This window comes from Labeo rohita, chromosome 1 (assembly GCF_022985175.1).
Source record: "Labeo rohita strain BAU-BD-2019 chromosome 1, IGBB_LRoh.1.0, whole genome shotgun sequence".
Lineage (NCBI taxonomy): Eukaryota > Metazoa > Chordata > Actinopteri > Cypriniformes > Cyprinidae > Labeo > Labeo rohita.
Window position 1 is genome coordinate 14,393,798 of NC_066869.1, and position 22,669 is coordinate 14,416,466.

At 35.3% G+C, this 22,669-nt stretch overlaps 1 protein-coding gene across 4 annotated transcripts; it reads left to right on the forward strand.

The window, feature by feature from the left end:
* Positions 1-4,116: 4,116 nt before the first annotated feature.
* peli1a (pellino E3 ubiquitin protein ligase 1a) lies at positions 4,117-22,138 on the forward strand. 4 transcript variants are annotated; one of them, XM_051115260.1, is made up of 7 exons: positions 4,117-4,307; positions 13,704-13,886; positions 13,967-14,096; positions 14,442-14,543; positions 14,682-14,879; positions 17,418-17,606; positions 20,976-22,138. In XM_051115260.1, exons 2-7 carry the CDS (start codon positions 13,816-13,818, stop codon positions 21,612-21,614), a joined length of 1,329 nt encoding a protein of 442 aa, XP_050971217.1. In that variant the 5' UTR covers positions 4,117-4,307; positions 13,704-13,815; the 3' UTR covers positions 21,615-22,138. The 4 variants fall into 4 exon arrangements, with proteins under 4 accessions (XP_050971217.1, XP_050971226.1, XP_050971209.1 ...); XM_051115269.1 differs by having other exon boundaries at positions 4,118-4,262; XM_051115252.1 differs by lacking the exon at positions 4,117-4,307 and adding an exon at positions 5,931-7,068.
* The last annotated feature ends 531 nt before the right edge of the window (positions 22,139-22,669 follow it).

Here is a 22,669-nt window from a genome sequence, read left to right on the forward strand (position 1 = left end):
TGGAAAACCACTGATGCTAATGCACTCTATTTATTATAGTGTTAAGGGAGGGGCTTTGGCTTGGGTGCGTCATTGAGACATAATTTCAGCCCCACCCAAAAAATCCTGAACACAAAAATGGTACTTAACAGTCTAACTCCACAAGTCAGTAATAGTTCACAGTAACGTGTTTTCAGCTATAGAGTGTTTTCACGACGCATCATCAATCAGCCATATTGGTGGCACTGAACATAAACAATGCCGCTGAACCGTACGAAGCTAACATATTTTGCTTATTAATGCTGCTGAAAATGGTCAGTTATTGTCATGTTTTTGCTGTACTAATCGGTTGGACTGGAAAAAAAAAATTGGAGTACTATAGACTGCCAAAAGTTATAGCAAACTCTCAAGGAGAAGAGTGCAAAAAAACTGTCTGAGGAACAAATGGCATTTGTGTTTGGCCAAAACAACTAGAACTTCCAGGGCAAAAATCACATTCATGTTGTTCTTATAATTTCTGGTCAAGCAGGTGAAATATTAGGCTAATATCTTTATTAATACTGCTCATATGTATCTTTACCAACTATTAACTTTAGTTTGTAAAAATATTGTGCACTTTCCTGCTTACTAAGCCCTTCTCTATATGATTAGCAGCTTCCACACATTTTTTTCCCCCGGTGGTTTAGCATAAATTAGCAGAAAAACGTATTCAGTAGTACATTAACCGTGCAATCCATGCTGTTGTTTACATCCGAGTATCACCAATTTGGCCACGCGTCCGGGTAACTGACCAAACCGTGACGGAAGTGCAAACCCTATACATTTCTAACGTTTATTTAGAAACAATTCTTTGAATAGCCTATACACAGACTTTAACGAACAGCTGCAACATTTTTTTGGACCTAATAGCATAGTAAAACTATTTTTGGGGGCTTTGCACCATCGTACGCAACTAATAAAATATGCTTTAAAAATGTGTTGCACTTATGTTATGAAGACATTATTTATGGACGCCTTTTTTTTTTTTTTTTTTGGTTTTACGATTAAGGGAACATTCCTTTTGATAATTTTTTAGCCATTGGAACGTTACTTTTGATTGTCTTCCGAATGTTATGAAACAGGAAGTAACACATTTAGCTTAAATGCTTAGGAAAAATGTGTTCTATGCTCTATATATAATGTTTTTGTGCTACATGTTTAACAGTGTTTTGAAAACCTAATTTAAAACCGAATAACATTAAACAAGCATTCTATTAAATTTAGTGGAAGAATTTTCATTCATAATTTCGAGAGAAATTTCCCAGAACATTGGCCAAAGTTCTGAGAACCTTCCTGTGGAACACTATTAACTACGATGTGGCAAGCGAAAGCATTGAAAAGAAAAATCAGAAATAAAAATCTCTTTATATCTTATGACACATCTTGTTTTGTATGCAATTAAAAGTCATAAATCTGAATGTGATGTAAAAAATTATACTCGTAAGATTCTTCCACGACCAAAATTACACAAGCTTTTCTGTTCAAATCATTCATTTTAGCCAAGTCTCACTTGGAAGTTTATGAAAAACATTCCTTGAAGCTGTGAAAGAGCAGCTTCTGAGCAGTCACCGTTTTATGTGTTTCGTTCTAGACGTGTAGTCATAAACATTTAATATCTCATGATACATGAATAGAGCAGACAGATTCCACATGGCCATTTAATATTAGTGAGATGATGAGATATAAATAATGTGAATTTAAACCATGTGCAGACTGGTAATTCCAGCCTACAGTTGCGTAAGAGTGAAATTTGTTAACATAAACTCATTTAGAGTAAAGCCCGAGGAAATGGAAGGAAAGGGTTTGCAGACAGACGTTTGTTCCACTGAGCTGTAAAACATTCCGCTCTGTAACTCATTTATGCCGATGGAGAACTTTGGACGAACGAAGTGGCATTTCAAATTTCACATAGTTTGGCTGTTGTCATGTTCACAAGACTGATAAGCTGCCTGTCTGAATAAAGGTAAAGTCAGCACAACAACAGACACCCTTCACGTGCATTGTGTTGTGAGTGTATATACAGCAGGTGGCAGTATCGAGCAATTCTTTGGTTTCTGTCTTTACTTGAACACTTACTAATCTATCTATCTATCTGTCTGTCTTTTTTTAACTGTCTCTCCATCTGTCCGTCCATCTATCATTTAAATACAACAAAGCAATACACAAAAAAATGTATAACGTAAACAAATGTTTCAACCAGATTTTAGAAGAATTATAAAGAACAATAGGTGACACTGTACAAATAAGTTCATATTGCTTTAGTTAATTCACAAAAAAAATACAACTTATTTTTTAGTTCATGTTAGCTTGGTTCTATTTAATAATACAGTTACAACTTTTCATTATAATAACATGTTATTGAATGTTGAATGTTGCAGCAGGCACAATGATATTACACAGCTGTCAACTCTGCCAGCTACAACTCTGCATCTACACAAACTTAGTGCCGGTCACTTTCAGGCGCTGCGTAATATCATTGCACCTGCTGCACCCGTGGTACGACAGCAAAGTTCCTTGATTATTACGCCGGAATGAGAGTATAGTCCCTAGTCATATCAGCCTAGAAAATCACAACTTTTCATTTTCCATCAGTCTTAGTACACAATGTTACTACAGAAGAGTTAAGTTTTAAATAGAAAAAATAAAATCCATGTTTTTTTAACCATTTGGCCTTCCATAGAGAAGTGCATGGCGGAACAAGTAAAGGAAGCTCTAAATAAAAGTGCAGATTCAGTCTCTGACAGCAGATGGCGCTGATCGAACAGCAGAAATGCAGCCGTTACCCTGGTAGCCCTGTAAACAAAGCAGCTGCGCTACTTCCGGTTTCTGAACTGGATTTAAATTATTTAAACAGCCATTCAGATTTTTCGTACTCACAGTGGTGAATTGCACACCATGTCTACACTGGATGTGACAGTTGTCTGTCTACAATGGATGTGACAAAGCGATCATTAAAAATCATTTGAACTTTGTGTCAGAACATCACAAATAGAACACAGCATCAGTTTACTGTCAAAGATTTGTAGTGTTACCATGCGCCACGCCACATACAGTGTAGACAGCATCACTGATTATAATGGGCTGTATTGTAATTTGTCGCAAATTCGCGTCCAGTGTAGACACAGTGTCATCCATGTTGGGCTTGTTTACGTCGGAGTGTAAATAATCGTTCACAGTATTTTGCCAACGATGCAATATCGTTCTTGTTCATTATCGTGATATAGCTTATTACCGAGTACCGGCAGGTGTCTATCTAACTGAAAATGCTAAAAATAGTAAATAAAACATATTATTATAACCAGCAAGTACAGGATGTTCTCTTGGCATGACCTACAGTGTAACCTCAACCAAAAGACTCTCAGAGCAAACTGATCTCCAAACATCTCCTCATTGCATTTGTTACCAACAACCTGTTGACTTGTTCAAGTTAAAAACGTGGCAGTTTTTAGTTGAATCATTTGTATGGAGTTGTAAACTAAATCAAAAAGCTCTGCTGTGTCATTGTTCACTGTCCTGTACCTTTGGTGCACAACCGGTTTAAAATCCATAGATTCAATAAGACTGCACGTTAACAACGAGCTAATGTGTTACACAGACAAAGACTTCTAACGCAATATCTCTCTTTTCTATCTCCTACGCCCAGCTATAACACACACACATACACACTCAGACATCAGGACTCCGGCCAAGCAGTCCTTTTGTTTCCCTCCCTAGTCCAAGTTCAGGGTATTTAAAACACAGTGTAAACACACTCGTACTCATGGCAACTGTCGCCATGACAGCATGACAACAAGCCCTTGGCAGCTGGGGTAACTTAATATTTGCCTTGCGTTAGCATAACATTTTCATTATGTAAGGCCGTGGCAGAGAGGCGGCGCGCACCCATTGAAGTTCAGAGCAGTCGGCGCGGGACGGTTGCTATGTTGCTGTGTGTTGAGTTGCAACTGTGGCAACAAACCCATGCTGAAGTACTTCCTTTAGAGGAACATCTGGTGAAAAAAAATGTCCCCAGGGCGTAATGTGCTCTGTGAGCGAGAGAGAGAGAGAGAGAGAGAGAGAGAGGGAGAGAGGGAGAGAGTGAGGGGTGGGCTGGGCAGACAGACACACGGTCAGACAGACAGATATGAAATAGAACAGATGCAGATTATTGCCTCTGCCAGGCTCCTGGCTTTTCCTACGGAGGACGGATGAGGGAAGTGTTTGAATGCTGTTGCTGTGTGTCGGAATCTGACTCACTTTAAAGGGTAATTTGGGGATTGTTGGTCTGAAGAGAGACTAAAGGTTAAACTGTGTGAGTAAACGCATGGCTTTCCCTGTTTATGTTTGTGTGGACTACACCCATGGCTACACCTGTGTCGATTCAACACGCCACAATGACACCCTATCAATGCATGGCAAACACTCGCTTAGTCAAACACACATTTATGGGTTGTCGGCGGACTGAGTAACAATGATGTCACCCTGTGATTTTAGTCCCACATTTTAAGATGTGTTCTGTTCCATTATTTTCTATTATGTTTTGCTAAATGTTTTATTATAGTCTGTTACATTCTATTCTCTTGTTATATTATGCCATATTATGCTACAACAAATTATATTTTGTGCTATTATATGCCACATTCTATTCTGTTCTATTCTACTCAGTTGTCTGCTTCTTCTAATCAAGTTTAATTTACATTCTATTATGGCATATGATGCTATTATTAATATTTTATACGGTTCTATTCTATTCTATTCTATTCTATTCTATTTTATACACATTCTATTCTATTCTGTCCTATACACATTCTATTCTGTTCCATTCTACTCTGTTGTCTGTTTCTTCTAATCAAATTTAATTTACATTCTATTCTATTCTATTCTATCATGGCATATGATGCTATTATTAAAATTTTATACGGTTATATGCCACATTCTATTCTATTCTATTCTATCATGGCATATGATGCTATTATTACAATTTTATACGGTTATATTCTACATTCTGTTCTATTCTATTCTATCCTATAGACATTCTGTTCTGTTCTATTCTACTCTGTTGTCTGCTTCTTCTAATCAAGTTTAATTTACATTCTGTTCTATTCTATTCTATCATGGCATATAATGCTATTATTAATATTTTATACGGTTATATGCCACATTCTATTCTATTCTATTTTATACACAATCTATTCTGCTCTACTCTGTTGTCTTTTTCTTCTAATGAAGTTTAATTTGCATTCTGTTCTATTCTATCATGACATATGATGCTATTATTAATAATATTTCTATTCTATTCTATTCTATTCTATTCTATTCTATTCTATTACTTTACTATGTGTTCTAAGATAATCTGTTTTTCTGATCCAGTCTAATTTACATTATACTTTCTTATATTATGCCATTTTATGCTACAGTCTATCATATTCTATTCTATTCTATTCTATTCTATTCTATTCTATTCATTGTCTTCTTCTTCTAACCAAATTTAATTTACATTTTGTTCTATTCTATCGTGGCATATGATGCTATTAATAATTTTTTATACTGTTATATGCCACATTCTATTCTACTCTATTCATTTTTGAATAGATATGTGTTCTAAACTAGTCTGTTTCTTCTAAAGTAGTCTAATTAACATTCTCTTCTATTCTATTGTCTGTTTCTTCTAATCAAGTTTAATTTACATTCTATTCTCTTCTATTCTATTCTATTCTATTCTAATCTGTTATGGCATAGTATGCTATTAATAATATTTTATACTGCTATATGCCACATTCTATTCTATTCTATTCTATTCTTGCTATGTGTTCTAAACTAGTCTCTTTTAATCTAGTCTAATTTTTCTTTCAATCTAGCATTATGCTACAGTCTATTATATTTTATACTATTCTACTCTACTCTATTCTATTATTTTGCTGCAGTATATGTTCTAAACTAGTCTGTTTCTTGTAATCAAGTCTAATTTACATTATATTTTCTTATATTATATCATATTATACCATATTCTATTCTTCTGTTCCATTCTATTATTTTGCTATATGATCAAAACTAGTGTTTCTTCTGAAATAGTCTACTTAACACTCTATTCTATTCTATTCTATTCTATTCTATTCTATTCTATTCATATCTATTCTATTTTAATATCATTTATCTAATACAGTCAGTTTATTTCAGTCTGCTACATTTTATTCTATTCTGTTATGCTACAATTTTTTATATATATAATGCTATTAAATGCCACATAACCTTCTATTCTATTCTATTCTATTCTATTTTAGTACATTCTAGGTTTGTTCTTTTGCACTGTTATTCTATATTCCATTCTATTCTGTACTGTTAATTAAAATGAATAAATTGAAGTTGTAAAATTTCTTGCGTAGTATCTAGTTATGCAATGCTATTACAATGCCTTTAGTTATACAATACACCTTATTCTTCAACGCGGAAATAAGCCTGTGGGTGAGACTTCATTAGCCACTATAGAGAAATAACAAGAAGAATAACAATGTGTATAATAATAAAACTGTTTGCACTACAAACCAGTGTGCTCATAATTAAGATTAAAATAAATATGGCAGACCATATTTATTATAAGACAGACCAATTTTCAATATCAAGCTGCAAAATGAGCTGTTTTTTACTGCTAAAAAATATCTGAATGCACATGAGACTGGAAGACAGACCCATAAAATTTACAAATGTTATGTTAAATAAGGTGAATACTTCTTATTATTCATGTAGGTCGCTAGCAACTACTACAAAAACAAAAGTAAAGGGGTGATAATTAGAGACTAATGGGCTGGACTACATTACCCATAAACCCCCGCGATGCACTCGGTGACGTCAGCTCTCACACTCTGTAGACAGAAGCGCAGTGATTCTGGAGAGCTGTCAGTGCACGGAGACTGCTGGGGACATCCTGCCTCACTCCTCACATGATTTTGCCATTTTATCCGACAAACAGAACGACTGTTGTCATTTAGTTCCGACAACTCCTGAGTCAGTCCACCTGGAGTTTCTTTAGTTTGGCGCATATCTGAGAAGGCAGACTAAAAAGTCTTATTAGAGGTAAGCTGTTACCTTTAGTGAATGGAAATTAAAGCACTGTTAGGCAGCCTACAATTAACATAAAAGGCACAATTAATTTTGGTTTATATATGTATTATGCAAACGTTTGCAAGACGTTTGCAAAATGCATTGAACTCTGCAGAAATTATTTTAACCAAACTAATTTAACAAAACTACAGCTTCTGTTAGTATACGAAATAAATAATTCTCTGCATATGCTGAATGTGATCAACTTATGATTTAGAGAGTTCAGCATATATGCTCATTTTTACATTTTACATAATGTCTGCTTTATTTGTTTCTGCATCTGGTTTCTTTGTTGTGAGAAGGTATGCTTTAAATCGTCACTGATTGTTTAGCTGCGCTGATTGATTGACAGCTGTCCGCGTATTTGTAATACTGTTCTGTGATTCTGTGACTGACAGCTGTAATATCCGTTCAGGATGTTCTCAGCTTAAAATACTGCTAAAGTTTATATAAATAAGCGCATCATGTTTCTGAGTGTCTGTCTGAAGCGCCTCCGGATCGAATCGCTTCCACAGGCTCGATCGCGCTCGATGTGTATTAGTCTGTCATTTCTGAGCTTACAAAATCAGTTTCTAACGATGAGAAAATGAGCATTGCAAACGTTTTTGTCAACAAAAACTGTGATATCTTGGTATTAGCCACCAGTGGCATCAATAAGTAAATCAAAAATCAAACTTCTTTAAAGTAGAAAAGAAGCTTATTATGATAGGCTACAGTAGAATTTTTTTTTAATATTGAATATAGTTTACATTATTTACTTTAATACATTTAGCAAATGCTTGTCCATTTGCCCATTTGTTCTCTTAAAATGAAAGAAAAAAATAATTATAAGAAAAAAGCAGCCTATCAAGTTACCTTAAAAGTTTTTTTTTAGAAAAGCTGTCTTTTTAACTACCCTGTTTGTTCATGTCGCTTTCTACGTGAATAATGAAAACAGTTTGCACAGTGTTCATTTTGATTTGAATAATGACATTTTTCATGCTTTGTTAAAAGTAAAAACACTGAAGTAATGTTTTTGTCAGCAGTTCTGTTATTCTGTGCAAATGCTGAAATGGATAACAAATATTTTAATTTAGTTTTAAATAATAAAGAAAACAACAAGTAAACCGAAAGACTAAAAAAAGAAAACACTTTTGTTTTAAATAATTGCTCAACTGGTCTTAGAAAAATATCACCAATGAAATTCAATTTCATAAATGTTTATGTTTGTGTTCTACTTTGATCTCATGTCTGTCTTCTCTTTTTCACACTTATCTTTGTCTTCAGCTGATCTCTGGATCCATTCGGCTCTCTGACTCTCTCCTTTTGAATTTTATGATGCATTTTCTGCGAATCATTCAATAATCATCAAACTCCCTTGTATGTTTAATTCAGTGCAATTTAAACACTACTGAGAGTAAAGCGGCTCTCCAGACAAAATATTGTGCACTAAACTGACAAACAAGCATGCATTTGGGTCAGATGCTTGAACTCATTAATGCAGAGCAATGATTATGTAAAAAGAGGAGGGCAAATGTAAAAATTTCTGTGGTTGCTGTTCTGTTAAACACTTCTGTTGCCATATTCTGTCTATCCTGAAAACCTTTTTCATGCAAAACTTAACACTGATGAAAATGTTCTGTGCAAGCTGATTGGGCAATAACTTATTTCCACATTTGTTTATGATTTCAGAACATATGAATAAATAAAAAATCATTTAAACAGAATCTGTGATGGAATTTCCTCAATAATTGGTTATTTTCAATAGATCCTTAAAGAATCAGAAACACAACAACAACACGAACTTTGTATTTGCATTCATAAATCTTTGCAGCTTAATCAAAACAAAGCTCTTCTCTCTTTTGCACTGCTGAAATGCTGTGGTTATACAAACAAACCGTCTGGTCTAACCGTCTCGCTTACACACACAATAGATGAACTGAACCCAGCTCCAGCTCTGTCTGAGTCTCAATCTCAGCATCAGCGTGGAGGTTGTGTGAGTGTGTGTGGATAGCGTGTCATGAAAGATCCTTTGTTGTTGGACAGTGAAGTCACTCTTTGACTCGTGGGTTGCTCGGGTGGGTCTATCCAGAGCTCGGAGCCCAGCGAGGGGCTTTCAGAGTCAGACGTGTGCTGAATGAAGCTCTGTGTCGACCCACCTTCCCTCTGGAGCAGGAGGAAACGACTCACACGGCCAACTTTGTCAGATCTCACCATCAGAGCTTCAGCTGCAATTAGTGGTGTATTTGCTAAGGCAAGAGTCACTACTGCTCATACTTTGGGTTTTTGTCCCTCTCAATTTTAAGATATTACTTCATTGACTTCTTAAATGCAGCAATTATTTCTCAGAAAGTGCCCTGAGAGATGATAGTTGCACTGAAGAAGTTTATTTTGTTTAACTGTGCACAGTGCGAGAAAAATAAGTGGCCGTTCGTGCTAAACTAACTCTTTAAAATTAAAATCAAACAGAAGCCATTGCCAGCCTTTGATTCAGAAATGGGCGGAGCCAACGCGCAAGCGCTAATCCTATTGGATAGCTTTCACCATTTCACTGCCCGAGTTTTGATTTCAGCCAGTCACTTTGGCCGATCAAAGACAACCAGATTTATATTCATGAGTCAGTTAGCAGGCTGAAATAGCTTGATAGACGTTAAAATCAGTGTAGCCAAGTCTACGGTTTTCCCACGAAATTTGGGCTACTTTAACACTTACCTCAAGTTGTTTTTAATGTCCACTGGTTGAAGCGACCCCAATAACGTCAGATTTAGCCCCTGAAATACGAATTTACTAGGGGAACCTCGACAAAAGGTGTATTTTATCCCCCCGAATGCGAATTTTAACGGGGACCCCACCCGGAACGTGATTGGGCTAGTTTTGAGTGGCAATTGGGCGGGTTTTGTTGTGAAAACCTGGCAACCCTGGCTAAAACGGCTAACGAAAATGCGACGTAGGGTTACCAGAGGGAAGTCAATGTTGTTAAATACTCAAAACATTTGACATTTTAGTAACTTTTAGCACATTCTTAAAATCGGACTTAATTAATGATAATCTTTTTTTTTTTCACAGAAAACACTGAATGATCAATATAGTTACTTTAGTGTTTGCACAGTGTTTATTAACGTTTTAAATTACATTTTTGTAAGTTTAAACTAGATTAATGTACAGGACTAATTGCTTAATGATATATACTATATTATAATTGCACATATACTATATTATTGCATTTAAATGCTTTGTATACATCTATCTGTTTATCGATCTAAACTTTTAAGTTCTGTTTAATATTAATTTTATTTATATGACATTTTCATACAGACATGGTTACAACAACATTTTAGTATTAACATTAAGGTTTTATAAGAACGATCGTTCTTAAGCGTTCTTAGGCATTTATTTGCTTTCAAATTAAATCCCATATAAATGTATCTCTATCATTATTTGCAATTACTTTTATAAGTGGTCAGACTTCGGATTATCAGCTGGTTGGCTGGTTTTAGCTGGTCACCCAGCCTGGTTTTAGCTGGTCAGCAGGCTGGTTTTAGAGGGGTTTTGTTCACTTCCTTAGCTGGTCAGGCTGGGAGACCAGCTAAAACTTGCTACTTCCAGCTTAAACCAGCTAAGACCAGCATAGGCTGCTTTTAGCAGTTTTTTTCAGCAGGTAAAAAAACCCTAGCAACCACCATAAACCCCCCGGCAACTATGTTTATCTTTAACTGTTACGCCTCACCACCCCAGAAATCCGAGCTAAACATGCATGTTTAAATGTTCACGTGTGTGTTTGGATCCTGAGAAAGTGGTCATAAATCACAGTTCTTCATTAACAAGCGTCCGCTTGCATACTTCAAAGAGCATAAACTCATAGAGGTGTGTGCCCTGCATCACCCAGTGTATACTGTGTTGCTGTGGAAACGCTGCGCTGTGTTGTAGCCGGCTGGCAAAAGTGCAAATGTCTTCTGCATTCTGAGCGAATGTCTGGCATGGATACAGGGACGAGGCCGGGGTGTGACACACACACGCACACACAATCACACACTGCCCTTAGGGCTGACAGTATCTGTCTTTAAGAAACATATCTGGCTTTGTGTGGTTTGGTTAGTGTGTGTGTGTGTGACAGGGAGGAATGAGGTGAGGAGTTTATTCACACTATATCAGAGTTGTTCTGTCAGACAGATGATTAAGTGCCTTAAGCCCGGATCAGATATCCGTCCTGTTTAAGAGTGCTCTCTCTGGGTCATTCATACAGACCTACAGGAAAGAGAGCAGTCGGGTGAAGGCAGAAGTTTTGCACGTTTCCATGCAGGTGTGTTGTTGTTAGCCATGCATGCAACTGCTAAAAAAAAAATAATTATGCACGGATGCATTACACTTCTGCAGTATCAGTATGCAAAGTTGTTTAATCTGTTGTTTTTTTACACTCGTGTTGATGTTTGTTTGTTGTTTAGTTCTTGTGTTTATGTTAGATTGTTTTGTTCGTTGATTTGTCCTTGTTTTTGTAACATTAACATTTTAACATTAATGTTTGCTAATTAACATTTGTTGGTTTGTGATTGTTTATGTTTGGTATTTTGTTGTTGTGTTTATGCTAGTTTGTCCGTTTGTTAGTGCTTTATAGTTTTATTTGTTTGTTTCTAGTTTTGTTTGTTGCTTTGCACTTTCTTGAGTTGTGTTTGTCAATTTGGAATTGTGTTTGTTGGTTAATTTGCCCACGTATATATTGCACTTGTATTTGTTTGTAGATTTGTTCTTGTGTTTATTTTGTTTAGTTTGTTTTTGTTTTATTACTTTGCACTTGTATTTGTAGATTTGTTCCTGCGTTTATCTTGTTTCATTTGGTTTTGTGTTGCTTTGCACCTTTGTTTGTAGATTTGTTCTTGCATTATTATTTTGTTTTGTTTGTTTGTTACCTTGCACTTCTCGTTTTTATAATTTCGTTTGGTTTTGTTTGTTGCTTTGTACCTGTATTTGTTTGTAGTTTTGTTCTTCCGATTATCTTGTTTTGTTTGGTTTTGTTTGTTGCTTTGCACTTTTCGTGTTTATCTTGTTTCTTTGGTTTTGTTTGTTACTTTGCACTTCTTGCGTTTATCTTACTTCATTTGGTTTTGTCTGTTGCTTTGCACATTTGTTTGTGGATTTGTTGTTGCGTTTATCTTATTTTGTTTGGTTTTGTTTGTTTCTTTGCACTTCTTGGGTTTATCTTGCTTCATTTGGTTTTGTTTGTTGCTTTGCACTTTTGTTTGTGGATTTGTTGTTGCGTTTATCTTGTTTTGTTTGGTTTTGTTTGTTTCTTTGCACTTCTTGGGTTTATCTTGCTTCATTTGGTTTTGTTTGTTGCTTTGCACTTTTGTTTGTAGATTTGTTCTTGTGTTTATCTTGTTTCTTTGGTTTTGTTTGTTGCTTTGCACTTTTGTTTGCTTGTAGATTTGTTCTTGCATTATCTTGTTTCGTTTGGTTTTGTTTGTTTGTTACTTTGCACTTCTCGTTTTTATATTATTTCATTTGGTTTTGTTAGTTACTTTGCACTTTGTTTATCTCGAGTTTATCGTGTCTAATTCGGTTTTGTTTGTTTCACCTGTATTTGTTTTTAGATTTGTTCTTGCTTTTGTCTTATTTTGTTTGGTTTTGTTTTATTGCTTTGCACTTGTATTTGTTAATTTTCAGCTGTTTGTTGGTTAATTTGCATATGCATTTTGTTTGCCATGTTACATTTTTATTTACGTTTGTTTGTTGTGTTGATTTGTTTATGCTTATTTATGTTTGTTTGTAATTGTTTGTTGTTTTGTTTGATATTTTAAGTTGTGTAAGTGCATGTTGCTTTACATTTTTATTCATGTTTGTTTCTTGTTTCGTTTGCTGATTTGCATTTTGTTTAGTTGTGCTTGTGTTTTGTTTTCTTTGTTTGTTCCATTCCACTTGTGTTTGCGTTTATTTATGTTTGTTTGTTGCATGGAACTTGTGTTAATTTGTCAAATTGTCCTTGTGTGTGTTGTACATTTATTTATGGTTGCTTTCTAGTTATGTTCACCATGATGTTTGTAAATTTATTTGTTATTAACTGATTTACATCTATGTTTATATGTGTTTCGTTTTGCACTTGTGTATCTACGTTAATGCACAGGAGAGATTAAAGCTGTCATTTGTGGCTGTGAGAGTTGTTGATGTTTTCTGTGTCGGAAATAGGTTTGTCTGTCGCCTGCTATTTTTGTGTTTGTGGTTTTATCGCGTGCCAGCGCCGACTTTTCATGACCGCTTGACCCTGACGGAGCAAAACAGTACTGATGCCAACCCACACTGAGGAAGTGAAACCATCTCAGTGATATTTGTAGAAGATCCTCTTCTTCTTGCTTTGCAGACATCATTACTTACTTGTGTTACTGAATATCTTTCAGTCATTTTATTTACTTGTTTGTTTGTTTGTTTGTTTATTAATGCACTACAGTCTCAGCGGCGCTGCTCTAAAGGTGGGAATAAGACTAATATTCAAGGCTTTAGATTTTGTACTGCTTTCAGAGGGGTATGGTAGTAGGAGAACAAGCTAAACGCTGAATCACAGACGGGATCAGAGGCATCTGTCGCTTAGTCATTCGTTTAATGCCACAGATTAGTGTAACCTGCTTTTGTTGTGTTTTCAGTTGCAGATGTCTTATGGTGAGACCGTGATGGTGGAGCACTGAGGAAGCAAAGATCAAGAAGGGAAGACAGAGAAATATTTCAGAGGAAGTCTTTGAGCTGAAGATCAAAGCAATGTTGGCCCCCGAACAGGAGTTGCTGAGCTCTTCTAAACCCATCAAATACGGAGAGCTGATCATCCTCGGGTACAACGACTTGACTTTCTCAATCAGGCTTGCATTTATGAAAGCATGCAGCATTGTGTACTAACGTTTTGTCTCCACAGCTACAACGGCTCCCTACCAAACGGAGACCGGGGGAGAAGGAAGAGTCGTTTTGCTCTGTTTAAGAGACCCAAAGCCAATGGAGTCAAACCCAGCACCGTCCACAGCACATGCAATCCACAGACCGCCAAGGTACGTGCCCATTTTCCCGATAATAATTTTTATACATCTTTAAAAGCCTTTATTGCTCATTTATGTGTCACGTTGAATTTTTAAGGGCTTCTGCACAAGCCGAGTGTTTAAATGTGAGCTGTTTTTCTTATCATTCTTCACTGCCGGTGAATGTGCATCTGGAGCATGTTGCGTTCATGTTGCATGCAACACATTTATTCAGAGTGACTTCACCATCACATGCCGTCTGTTACTCCTGCATGTCTGAATTTGATAAATGAACTGTAAGCTGACTTGATGGATGTAAATATTATGAACTGGCACACTCTTGACGAGGGCTCTGGTGTGCATGTGGTGTTTCTGCAGGCCATTAGCAACAAAAACCAGCACAGTGTGTCGTATACGCTGTCCAGGGCGCAGACGGTAGTCGTGGAGTATGCGCACGATAGCACCACCGACATGTTTCAGGTATGTTTACATACAGATTTTGAGAGTGCATGTTTTTATATCAGCTTTTTAATTTTATAATTATGTTTGCACTCCCAATTCACTGCAGTTTTCCTCTCATCACTGTCCAAGCCCTATAAAACCGTCTTTCTTTTGCAGATCGGCCGGTCCACTGAAAGCCCCATTGATTTCGTGGTGATGGACACAATACCTGGATGTCACGGCAAGAGTGACACGCTGTCGTCTCAGAGCACTATATCACGATTTGCATGTCGGATCGTGTGTCAGAGAGCGCCGCCCTACACTGCGCGCATCTACGCCGCCGGCTTCGATTCGTCGAAAAGCATCTTCCTGGGGGTGGGTCAAACACACTCCTTCGACACAATCTCTCTCCTCTCTAACAGTCTTTCATACTCATCCATCCATCCATCCGTTCCACGATGCTTTCATGTGTTCATCTGTCCACTATCACTCATCCTGGAGAGGCTGAAAATGAACAAGTGAGTGAGTGAATGAACTAATTCATGACGTGAGTGAAGTACACTACCGTTCGAAAGTTTGGTGGTGTCAGTAAAATGTTTTTAGAGAAGTCTCTTCTACTCACTAAGGCTGCATTTATTTGATTAAAAATATAGTAAAAACTGTAATACAGTGAAATATTATTACAATTTAAAATACTTGTTTTCGATGTGAATATATTGTGATCAAAGCTAAATTTTTAGCATCATTACTCCAGGCTTCAATGATCCTTCAGAAATCATTCTAATATGCTGATTTGCTGCTCAAGAAACATTTCTTAGGATCATCAGTGTAGAAAGCAGAGTATTTTTGAGAAAGCTAATAATTTTTTTAGGGTTTTTTATTAATAGAAGTTTAAAAGAACAGCATTTATTTGAAACGGAAATCTTTTATATGATTATAAACTTGTTTATTGCTGTTTTAGATCAATTTAATGCATCCTTAATTAATTAAAAACAATAATTTATATATTTAAAAAAAATCGTACTGGCCCCAAACTTTTGAACGGTAGTCTGTGTGATCGAATGAGTGAGTGAGTGAGTGAGTGAATGACCGAATGAATGAATGAATGAAGTGAACAAATTAATCTGTGAATGAGGTGTGCAAACGAATTAATTGATGAATGAAGTGAGCGAAAGAATGAATTGGTAAACAAAGTAAGTGAATGAATGAACGGATTAACAACGTGAGTGAACGTATGAATCAGTGAACAAAGTGAGCGAACACATGAATTGGTGAACGAAGTGAGAGAAAGAATGAATCAGTGAACAAAGTGAGTGATAGAATGATTCAATAAACAGTGAGCAAACAAATGAATTGTTGAAGGAAGTGAGTGAACGAATGAATTGGTAAACAAAGTAAGCGAACAGATGAACTGGTGAAAGAAGTGAGCAAACGAATGAATCTGTGAACATAGTGAGTGATAGAGTGAATCGTAAACAAAGTGAGCAAACGAATGAATTGCTGAAGAAGTGAGTGAACGAATGAATTGGTGAACAAAGTGAGCGAACAGATGAATTGGTGAAAGAAGTGAGCAAACGAATGAATCTGTGAACAAAGTGAGTGATAGAGTGAATCGTAAACAAAGTGAGCAAATGAATGAATTGCTGAAGAAGTGAGTGAACGAATGAATTGGTGAACAAAGTAGCGAACAGATGAATTGGTGAAAGAAGTGAGCAAACTAATGAATCTGTGAAAAAAAGTGAACGAACAGATGAATTGGTGAACAAAGTGAGTGAATGAATGATTCAGTGAACAAAGTGAGCAAGAATGAATCAGTGAAAAAAATGAGCAAACAAATGAATTGGTGAAAGAAATGAGTGAAAGAATGAATCAGTGAACAAAGTGAGTAATAGAGTGAATCATAAACAAAGTGAGCAAACGAATGAATTACTGAAGAAGTGAGTGAACGAATGAATTGGTGAACAAAGTAGCGAACAGATGAATTGGTGAAAGAAGTGAGCAAACGAATGAATCTGGGAACAAAGTGAGTGATAGAGTGAATCGTAAACAAAGTGAGCAAACAAATGAATTGCTGAAGAAGTGAGTGAACGAATGAATTGGTGAACAAAGTGAGCGAACAGATGAATTGGTGAAAGAAGTGAGCAAACGAATGAATCTGTGAACAAAGTGAGTGATAGAGTGAATCGTAAACAAAGTGAGCAAACGAATGAATTGCTGAAGAAGTGAGTGAACGAATGAATTGGTGAACAAAGTGAGCGAACAGATGAATTGGTGAAAGAAGTGAGCAAACGAATGAATCTGTGAACAAAGTGAGTGATAGAGTGAATCGTAAACAAAGTGAGCAAACGAATGAATTGCTGAAGAAGTGAGTGAACGAATGAATTGGTGAACAAAGTGAGCGAACAGATGAATTGGTGAAAGAAGTGAGCAAACTAATGAATCGGTGAAAAAAAGTGAACGAACAGATGAATTGGTGAACAAAGTGAGTGAATGAATGATTCAGTGAACAAAGTGAGCAAGAATGAATTGGTGAAAAAAGTGAGTAAACATGAATAAGTGAACTAAGTGTATGAACAAATGAATCGGTGAACAAAATGTGCAAAAAGATGAATTGGTGAACAAAGTGAGTGATATAATGATTCCGTGTACAGAGTGAGTGAATAGATAAATGAAGTGAGTGAATGAATGAATTGGTGAATCAATTGAGGGAACAAACAATCCAGTGAATGAAGTGAGCAAATAAATAAATCAGTGAATTGGGTGAACGAATTAATCGGTGAATGAATTGAGGGTATGAATGACTCGATAAATGACTTGAGTGAACGAATGAATTGGTGAATGAATGAGCCAATGAATAAATCAGAGAATCGGTGAACCAACAAATGAATGAACTTGTTTTCCCTCTGTCCTCAGGAGAAAGCGGCGAAATGGTGGTGCGCCGACAGCCAGATGGACGGCCTGACCACCAACGGCATATTAGTGATGCGGCCGCGACACGGCTTCACCTGCGAGTCCAAACCGGGCGCCTGGAGAGAGATCTCAGTCTGCGGGAACGTCTTCACGCTCCGAGAAACCCGCTCCGCTCAGAAACCCGGCAAGCTGGTAAGAACCGGCATTAAGGGGCCGACTTTAATAGGCATGTCATTAAACAACCAAATTTAGATGAAAGAATCACAGAGGATTGGTGAAATCCTCCAAAACGAGGTCAAATCTTTGCCATAGCGACATCTCTGTAATACTCAGATAAACATAAGGGTGACATTTCCTTGTTTCCCAGCTTCGCCATGACAACTGTGATCATGTGTTGGTAAATATTCATTTTAGTGCTTGAAAATTCCCACCATCCTTATCTGGAATCACACAAACACACACACAGTTTGTAGTTTAAAGAAGAATTTGTATATCTGTGTATCTTTTTAACTGGCGGTGGCCCAGCGAGACTAAATCAGCACATAGCTGGTGTGTTTGTGTGTGTTGTGCGTGATATGACTCCCGCCCAACTGCTCAGTTTGTTGTGTTGTTAAACTCTGGTCTCCATGGTGTCAGAAGTCCTGTCCGTAACCTCACCATGCAGCCTTTTTTTTTACTGGATGCACAGTGTGTGAGAATGAGAGGTTATGAAATGAATGTCACTGGTAAACAACTGCAATTCTGAAAATCTCTAAGCCAGTTCCTGTCAGATAAGTGTTTCTCAATATCTGTTCAGCAGAGTTTTATATCTCATAAAAGGTTGAATCATTATTACATTGAAAGAAATTAGTTAACAAAAATAGACTATTTCCTTTGTTATTTTATTGTCTTTGATATACTATTGTAGTTTTTGTTTATTTTATATATATTTTATTAATTTTATTATTTTTACAATTTTATTAATTTTTCTTTATTAGTTTTAGTTGTTTTGGTTGTTCAAGTTAAAATAAAATAGAAATGTAGCCTTGACGTAGCAGAAATAAAATCTGTAAAAAAAAATTTATTTATTCGTATATAAAATGTTAAAATGTATTTTTTTATATATATATATATATTTTTTTTTTTCATTGTTATTTTAATATCATTGATGTAATTGTGTAGTTTTTTACATAGCTTTTACTCCTTTTTTTATTCGTTTTTTTATGTTTCTTAAAATAAAGAAAATAAGAAATGTTGCCTTAACATGTAGCCGAAATAAAATCTGTTTTTTTTTTTTAAACACACACACACGCTCACACTCAGTCCAGCGGCCCCTGAAAGATTAGTCTGACGCATTTCCCGTCGCGTGCGAGCGGCCGCATGCAGAACGGGCAGGCGGGGAAGAACCCGTGAGCGCCGTGCGGCTTTTTTTTATTTATTAATTTTTAAAAAAAAATTTATTTATTAATTTATTAATTTTTTTATTTATATATCTTATTTTATTCAGATACACAATGTTAAAATGTTTAAAATGTATATATATATATATATATATATATATAGATTGTTTTCATTGTAATTTTAGCTTTTACTTTTTTTATTAGTTTTTTTAATGATTCTGTAGTTTTTATTACTCTTTATTAGTTTTAGTTGTTTTAGTACTTGAAGTTAAAATAAAGAAAATGAGAAATTTTGCCTTGAATGTAGCTGTAAGTTTTTTAATTTATATAGATTTTTAATTTATATATTTTATTTTATTTGTGTGTGTGTATTATAGTTTTTGATAATATTTTAAATACATTTTTATTTTTATATTAATTAATTTATTTTTATTTTTGAATATGTCTATAGATTATTTGTTTTCTTTATTAGTTTTATTTTTATATTTATTTATTTATTTTTTTAATATAGTTCAGTTAATGTTTTTTTTAAGTAACAACTTTTCTATGCTTTTAGTTTTAGATAACTAATAATCCTGTCTATTTTAGGATTTTTTTGTACATTGTGGCATTATTCCTATATATAATATCCACAACTATTTTCGTGAGATTCACCTTTTAATAAATCTGTCATGTTAACTCCACTTTTGTGCTGTGAATTGTGTAAATGCAGTATTTCTGACGGCACACCTGTGTAAACTGGTGTGTATATTCGCGGTAGCCGTGTTTGGTGTGTCTGTCGGCCTGTGATTAGGTGATGTGGCTGGATTTGTGTGTCCTGGCTGAAACAGCAGAGCTGAGGTGCATATTCTGTGCTCTCTAAATAGTGGATGTGGTTTGGACTTTGTTCCATTCTGACTCTGTATGGACTCACTGTACATTTACTGACGCTGACGTTTGAGACGCAGGTCGTGAGGATGAGAGTGGCATCTGCTGGACGCTTACACTCAGTGCAGATTGAACTTTTGATAACTTCAGTGAAAGAAACCACTAATAGATGGTGATATTAACCAGACACAGTAATTGCTTGATATCTGACCTTTTTATGATTATCTTTTTTTTTGATGAGTAACAGAAGTGTCTGTTATCCACTGTGTTACGTTTAACCTAGCCTTCTGGGTAGTTTTATTTAACTCAACTATTGCTTATAAATGAATATATTTCTAAAAATGAACCCAAAATAGGTTGGAAATTAACAGTTATTAATATGTCCAGTAAATGAACATTTATTAAGTTGAATAAACAATAATTTATTTATTTTGAGTTTGTTCAAATCAGTATGTTTAAGATATAGTAGTTTTCTATTTTTAAATAAATTTCTTAAATATATTATATATTAAAAATGTATATAACGAAATATATTATTATTTTTAATTTTTGTCTGCAATTTGTTCAGATCAATATGCTTAAGGTATAGTAGTTTTTATTTTTTTAAATATTGTTTTAGAAATATATAATATCTAAAAATGTATATAGTAAAAAAATATTTTAATTTAAATTTTTAATTTGTTCAAATCAATATGTTTAAGGTATAGTAGTTTTCTATTTTTAAATATATAATCTATTAAAAATGTATATAGTGAAAAATATTTTTACTTTTTAATTTGTTCAAGTTTTTTATTTATAGTAAATTAAAAATGTATATAATAAAAAAAAAATTAAATTTTTTATTTTTAATTTGTTCAAATCAGTATGTTTAGGTCTAACAGTTTTCTATTTTTATTTTTTTTAAATATATAGTACATTTAATTTGCTTAATGTATATAATGAAAAATATTTATTTTTAATAAAAGATTTTTAATAACATTTTTTATAAAAGATTTACACACACAAACAAAAAAATAAATATAAATATAAACAAAAAAAAAAAATGTATAAAATTAAAATTTTACATTTCATTTTAATTTGAATGATTTTGATCATTTTGTCTTTTTTGCTGTTGTTGCAATAAATATTATTTCAACTAACACAAACTTCTGTTCCATCAATATTCAATAACCTGAAATAATATTGTTTTGATTGTCATATATTTTGGGCACCAGAAAAAAAAAATCATTTTTTAATCAATATATAAAAGCAATAGTAAAGTGATCAATGACACTAATTCCAGAACACATTGTTCTGTTTCTTTCTCTCTCTGTAGGTTGAGAACGAGTCTCACGAGCTGGTGGACGGCACTTTAATCGACCTGTGCGGAGCGACCCTGCTGTGGCGTTCGGCGGAAGGTCTGTCCCGCACACCGACCCCCAAACACCTGGAGGTGCTGCGGCGGGAGCTGAACGCGGCGCGGCCCCAGTGTCCCGTGGGCCTCCACACCCTGGCCTTCCCCAGCCTGGACCGCTCCTTCGGCGGCTCGACCCACGACCACCAGCCCTGGGCCTACCTGCACTGCGGCCACGTGCACGGATACCACATCTGGAGGGGCCGCCGCGGCCTCACCAAAGAGGGCTCCACCGAGGAAGACGAGGACGAGAGCAAAGAGGAGCTGGAGCAGGAGCCGCTGCGGGAGGGCGAGCGCGAGTGTCCGCTGTGCCGAACGCGGGGCCTGTACGTGCCGCTGAAGCTGGGCCGCGAGTCGGGCTTCTATCTGGACGGCGCGCCTCCGACGCACGCTTTCAACCCCTGCGGACACGTGTGCTCGGAGCGGACGGCCGCGTTCTGGAGCAAACTGGTGCTGCCGCACGGCGCTCACGGGTTCTTCCCCGCCTGCCCGTTCTGCATGCGGCCGCTCGCACGCGACAGGAAATGCGTCAGACTAATCTTTCAGGGGCCGCTGGACTGAGTATGAGCGTGTGTGTGCGTTTAAAACTCGTATGTGCCAAACTGCCAACACACATATTCAGCTCTTTATTTTTCCCACAAGCCATCTGTTCTCTGCACTGCCGGCTGTGTCGGCCCTGTCTGACTGGATGCTGTTTGCTCTTCATTCGATAGTTTACTGTTTAAAAGCCACTGCTCTTGAGCTGTCCTGCTCGTGCCTTAAAAATAATAACATTCATGCTGTTAATGTTAGGAATCTGTACGAATACACTTCAGTGGGTGTGTGAACCTGTTTTCTGAATTGCTTTTCTTTTCATTTGTTCTTGTTTCAAACTGCCATAGATTATCACCTTAAATACCAATGATTTTCATCGACAGCGAGTTTGAAATGAGGTTATTATGTTATGTTATATTATATTATATTATATTATATTATGTATATAATATTAAAACTGTATTGTTGTTGCATTTTCCCAGAAATGTTTTTGTATCATTCTTAAAGAATAAAGTTATAGATCATATTTCAATAAAACACTGAGCACTTTGTTCACCTATTTTCAAAAATGAATGAGAGAAAACAGTGAATGAAAGAAATCAATAATAAATAAATGATAATTAATCAGATCAAATTTATTTATTTTTTAGCAACAAGGAAAAAAACATACATGCATAAAAACAATAAACAAAATGTAATGGATTAAAATGGATTATATTATATTATACTGTATTGTTGTTGTATGAAATATTTTTGTGTTATTCAAACAATTGTATAAATATAATACACAAAAGAAATAGAGAAAGAAAGCTAATTATACAAAATGAATAAAATAAAAAAAACAATAAAATAAAGAACAAAAATAAATTCTAAAAATTCTTTTAAAAATTCTAAAATTAAAAAATGTAAAAATATATATATATATATATATATATATAAATCTGCTGCTTTAATAATAATATTTATTATTGTTGTTATTAATTCATTCATTCATTTTTTGTCTGTTTTTTGTCTGAGAAAAATGTGCTCAAATATCTAAATAAATAAATAAATAACAAAAAATAAGTTAATAAATCAATAAA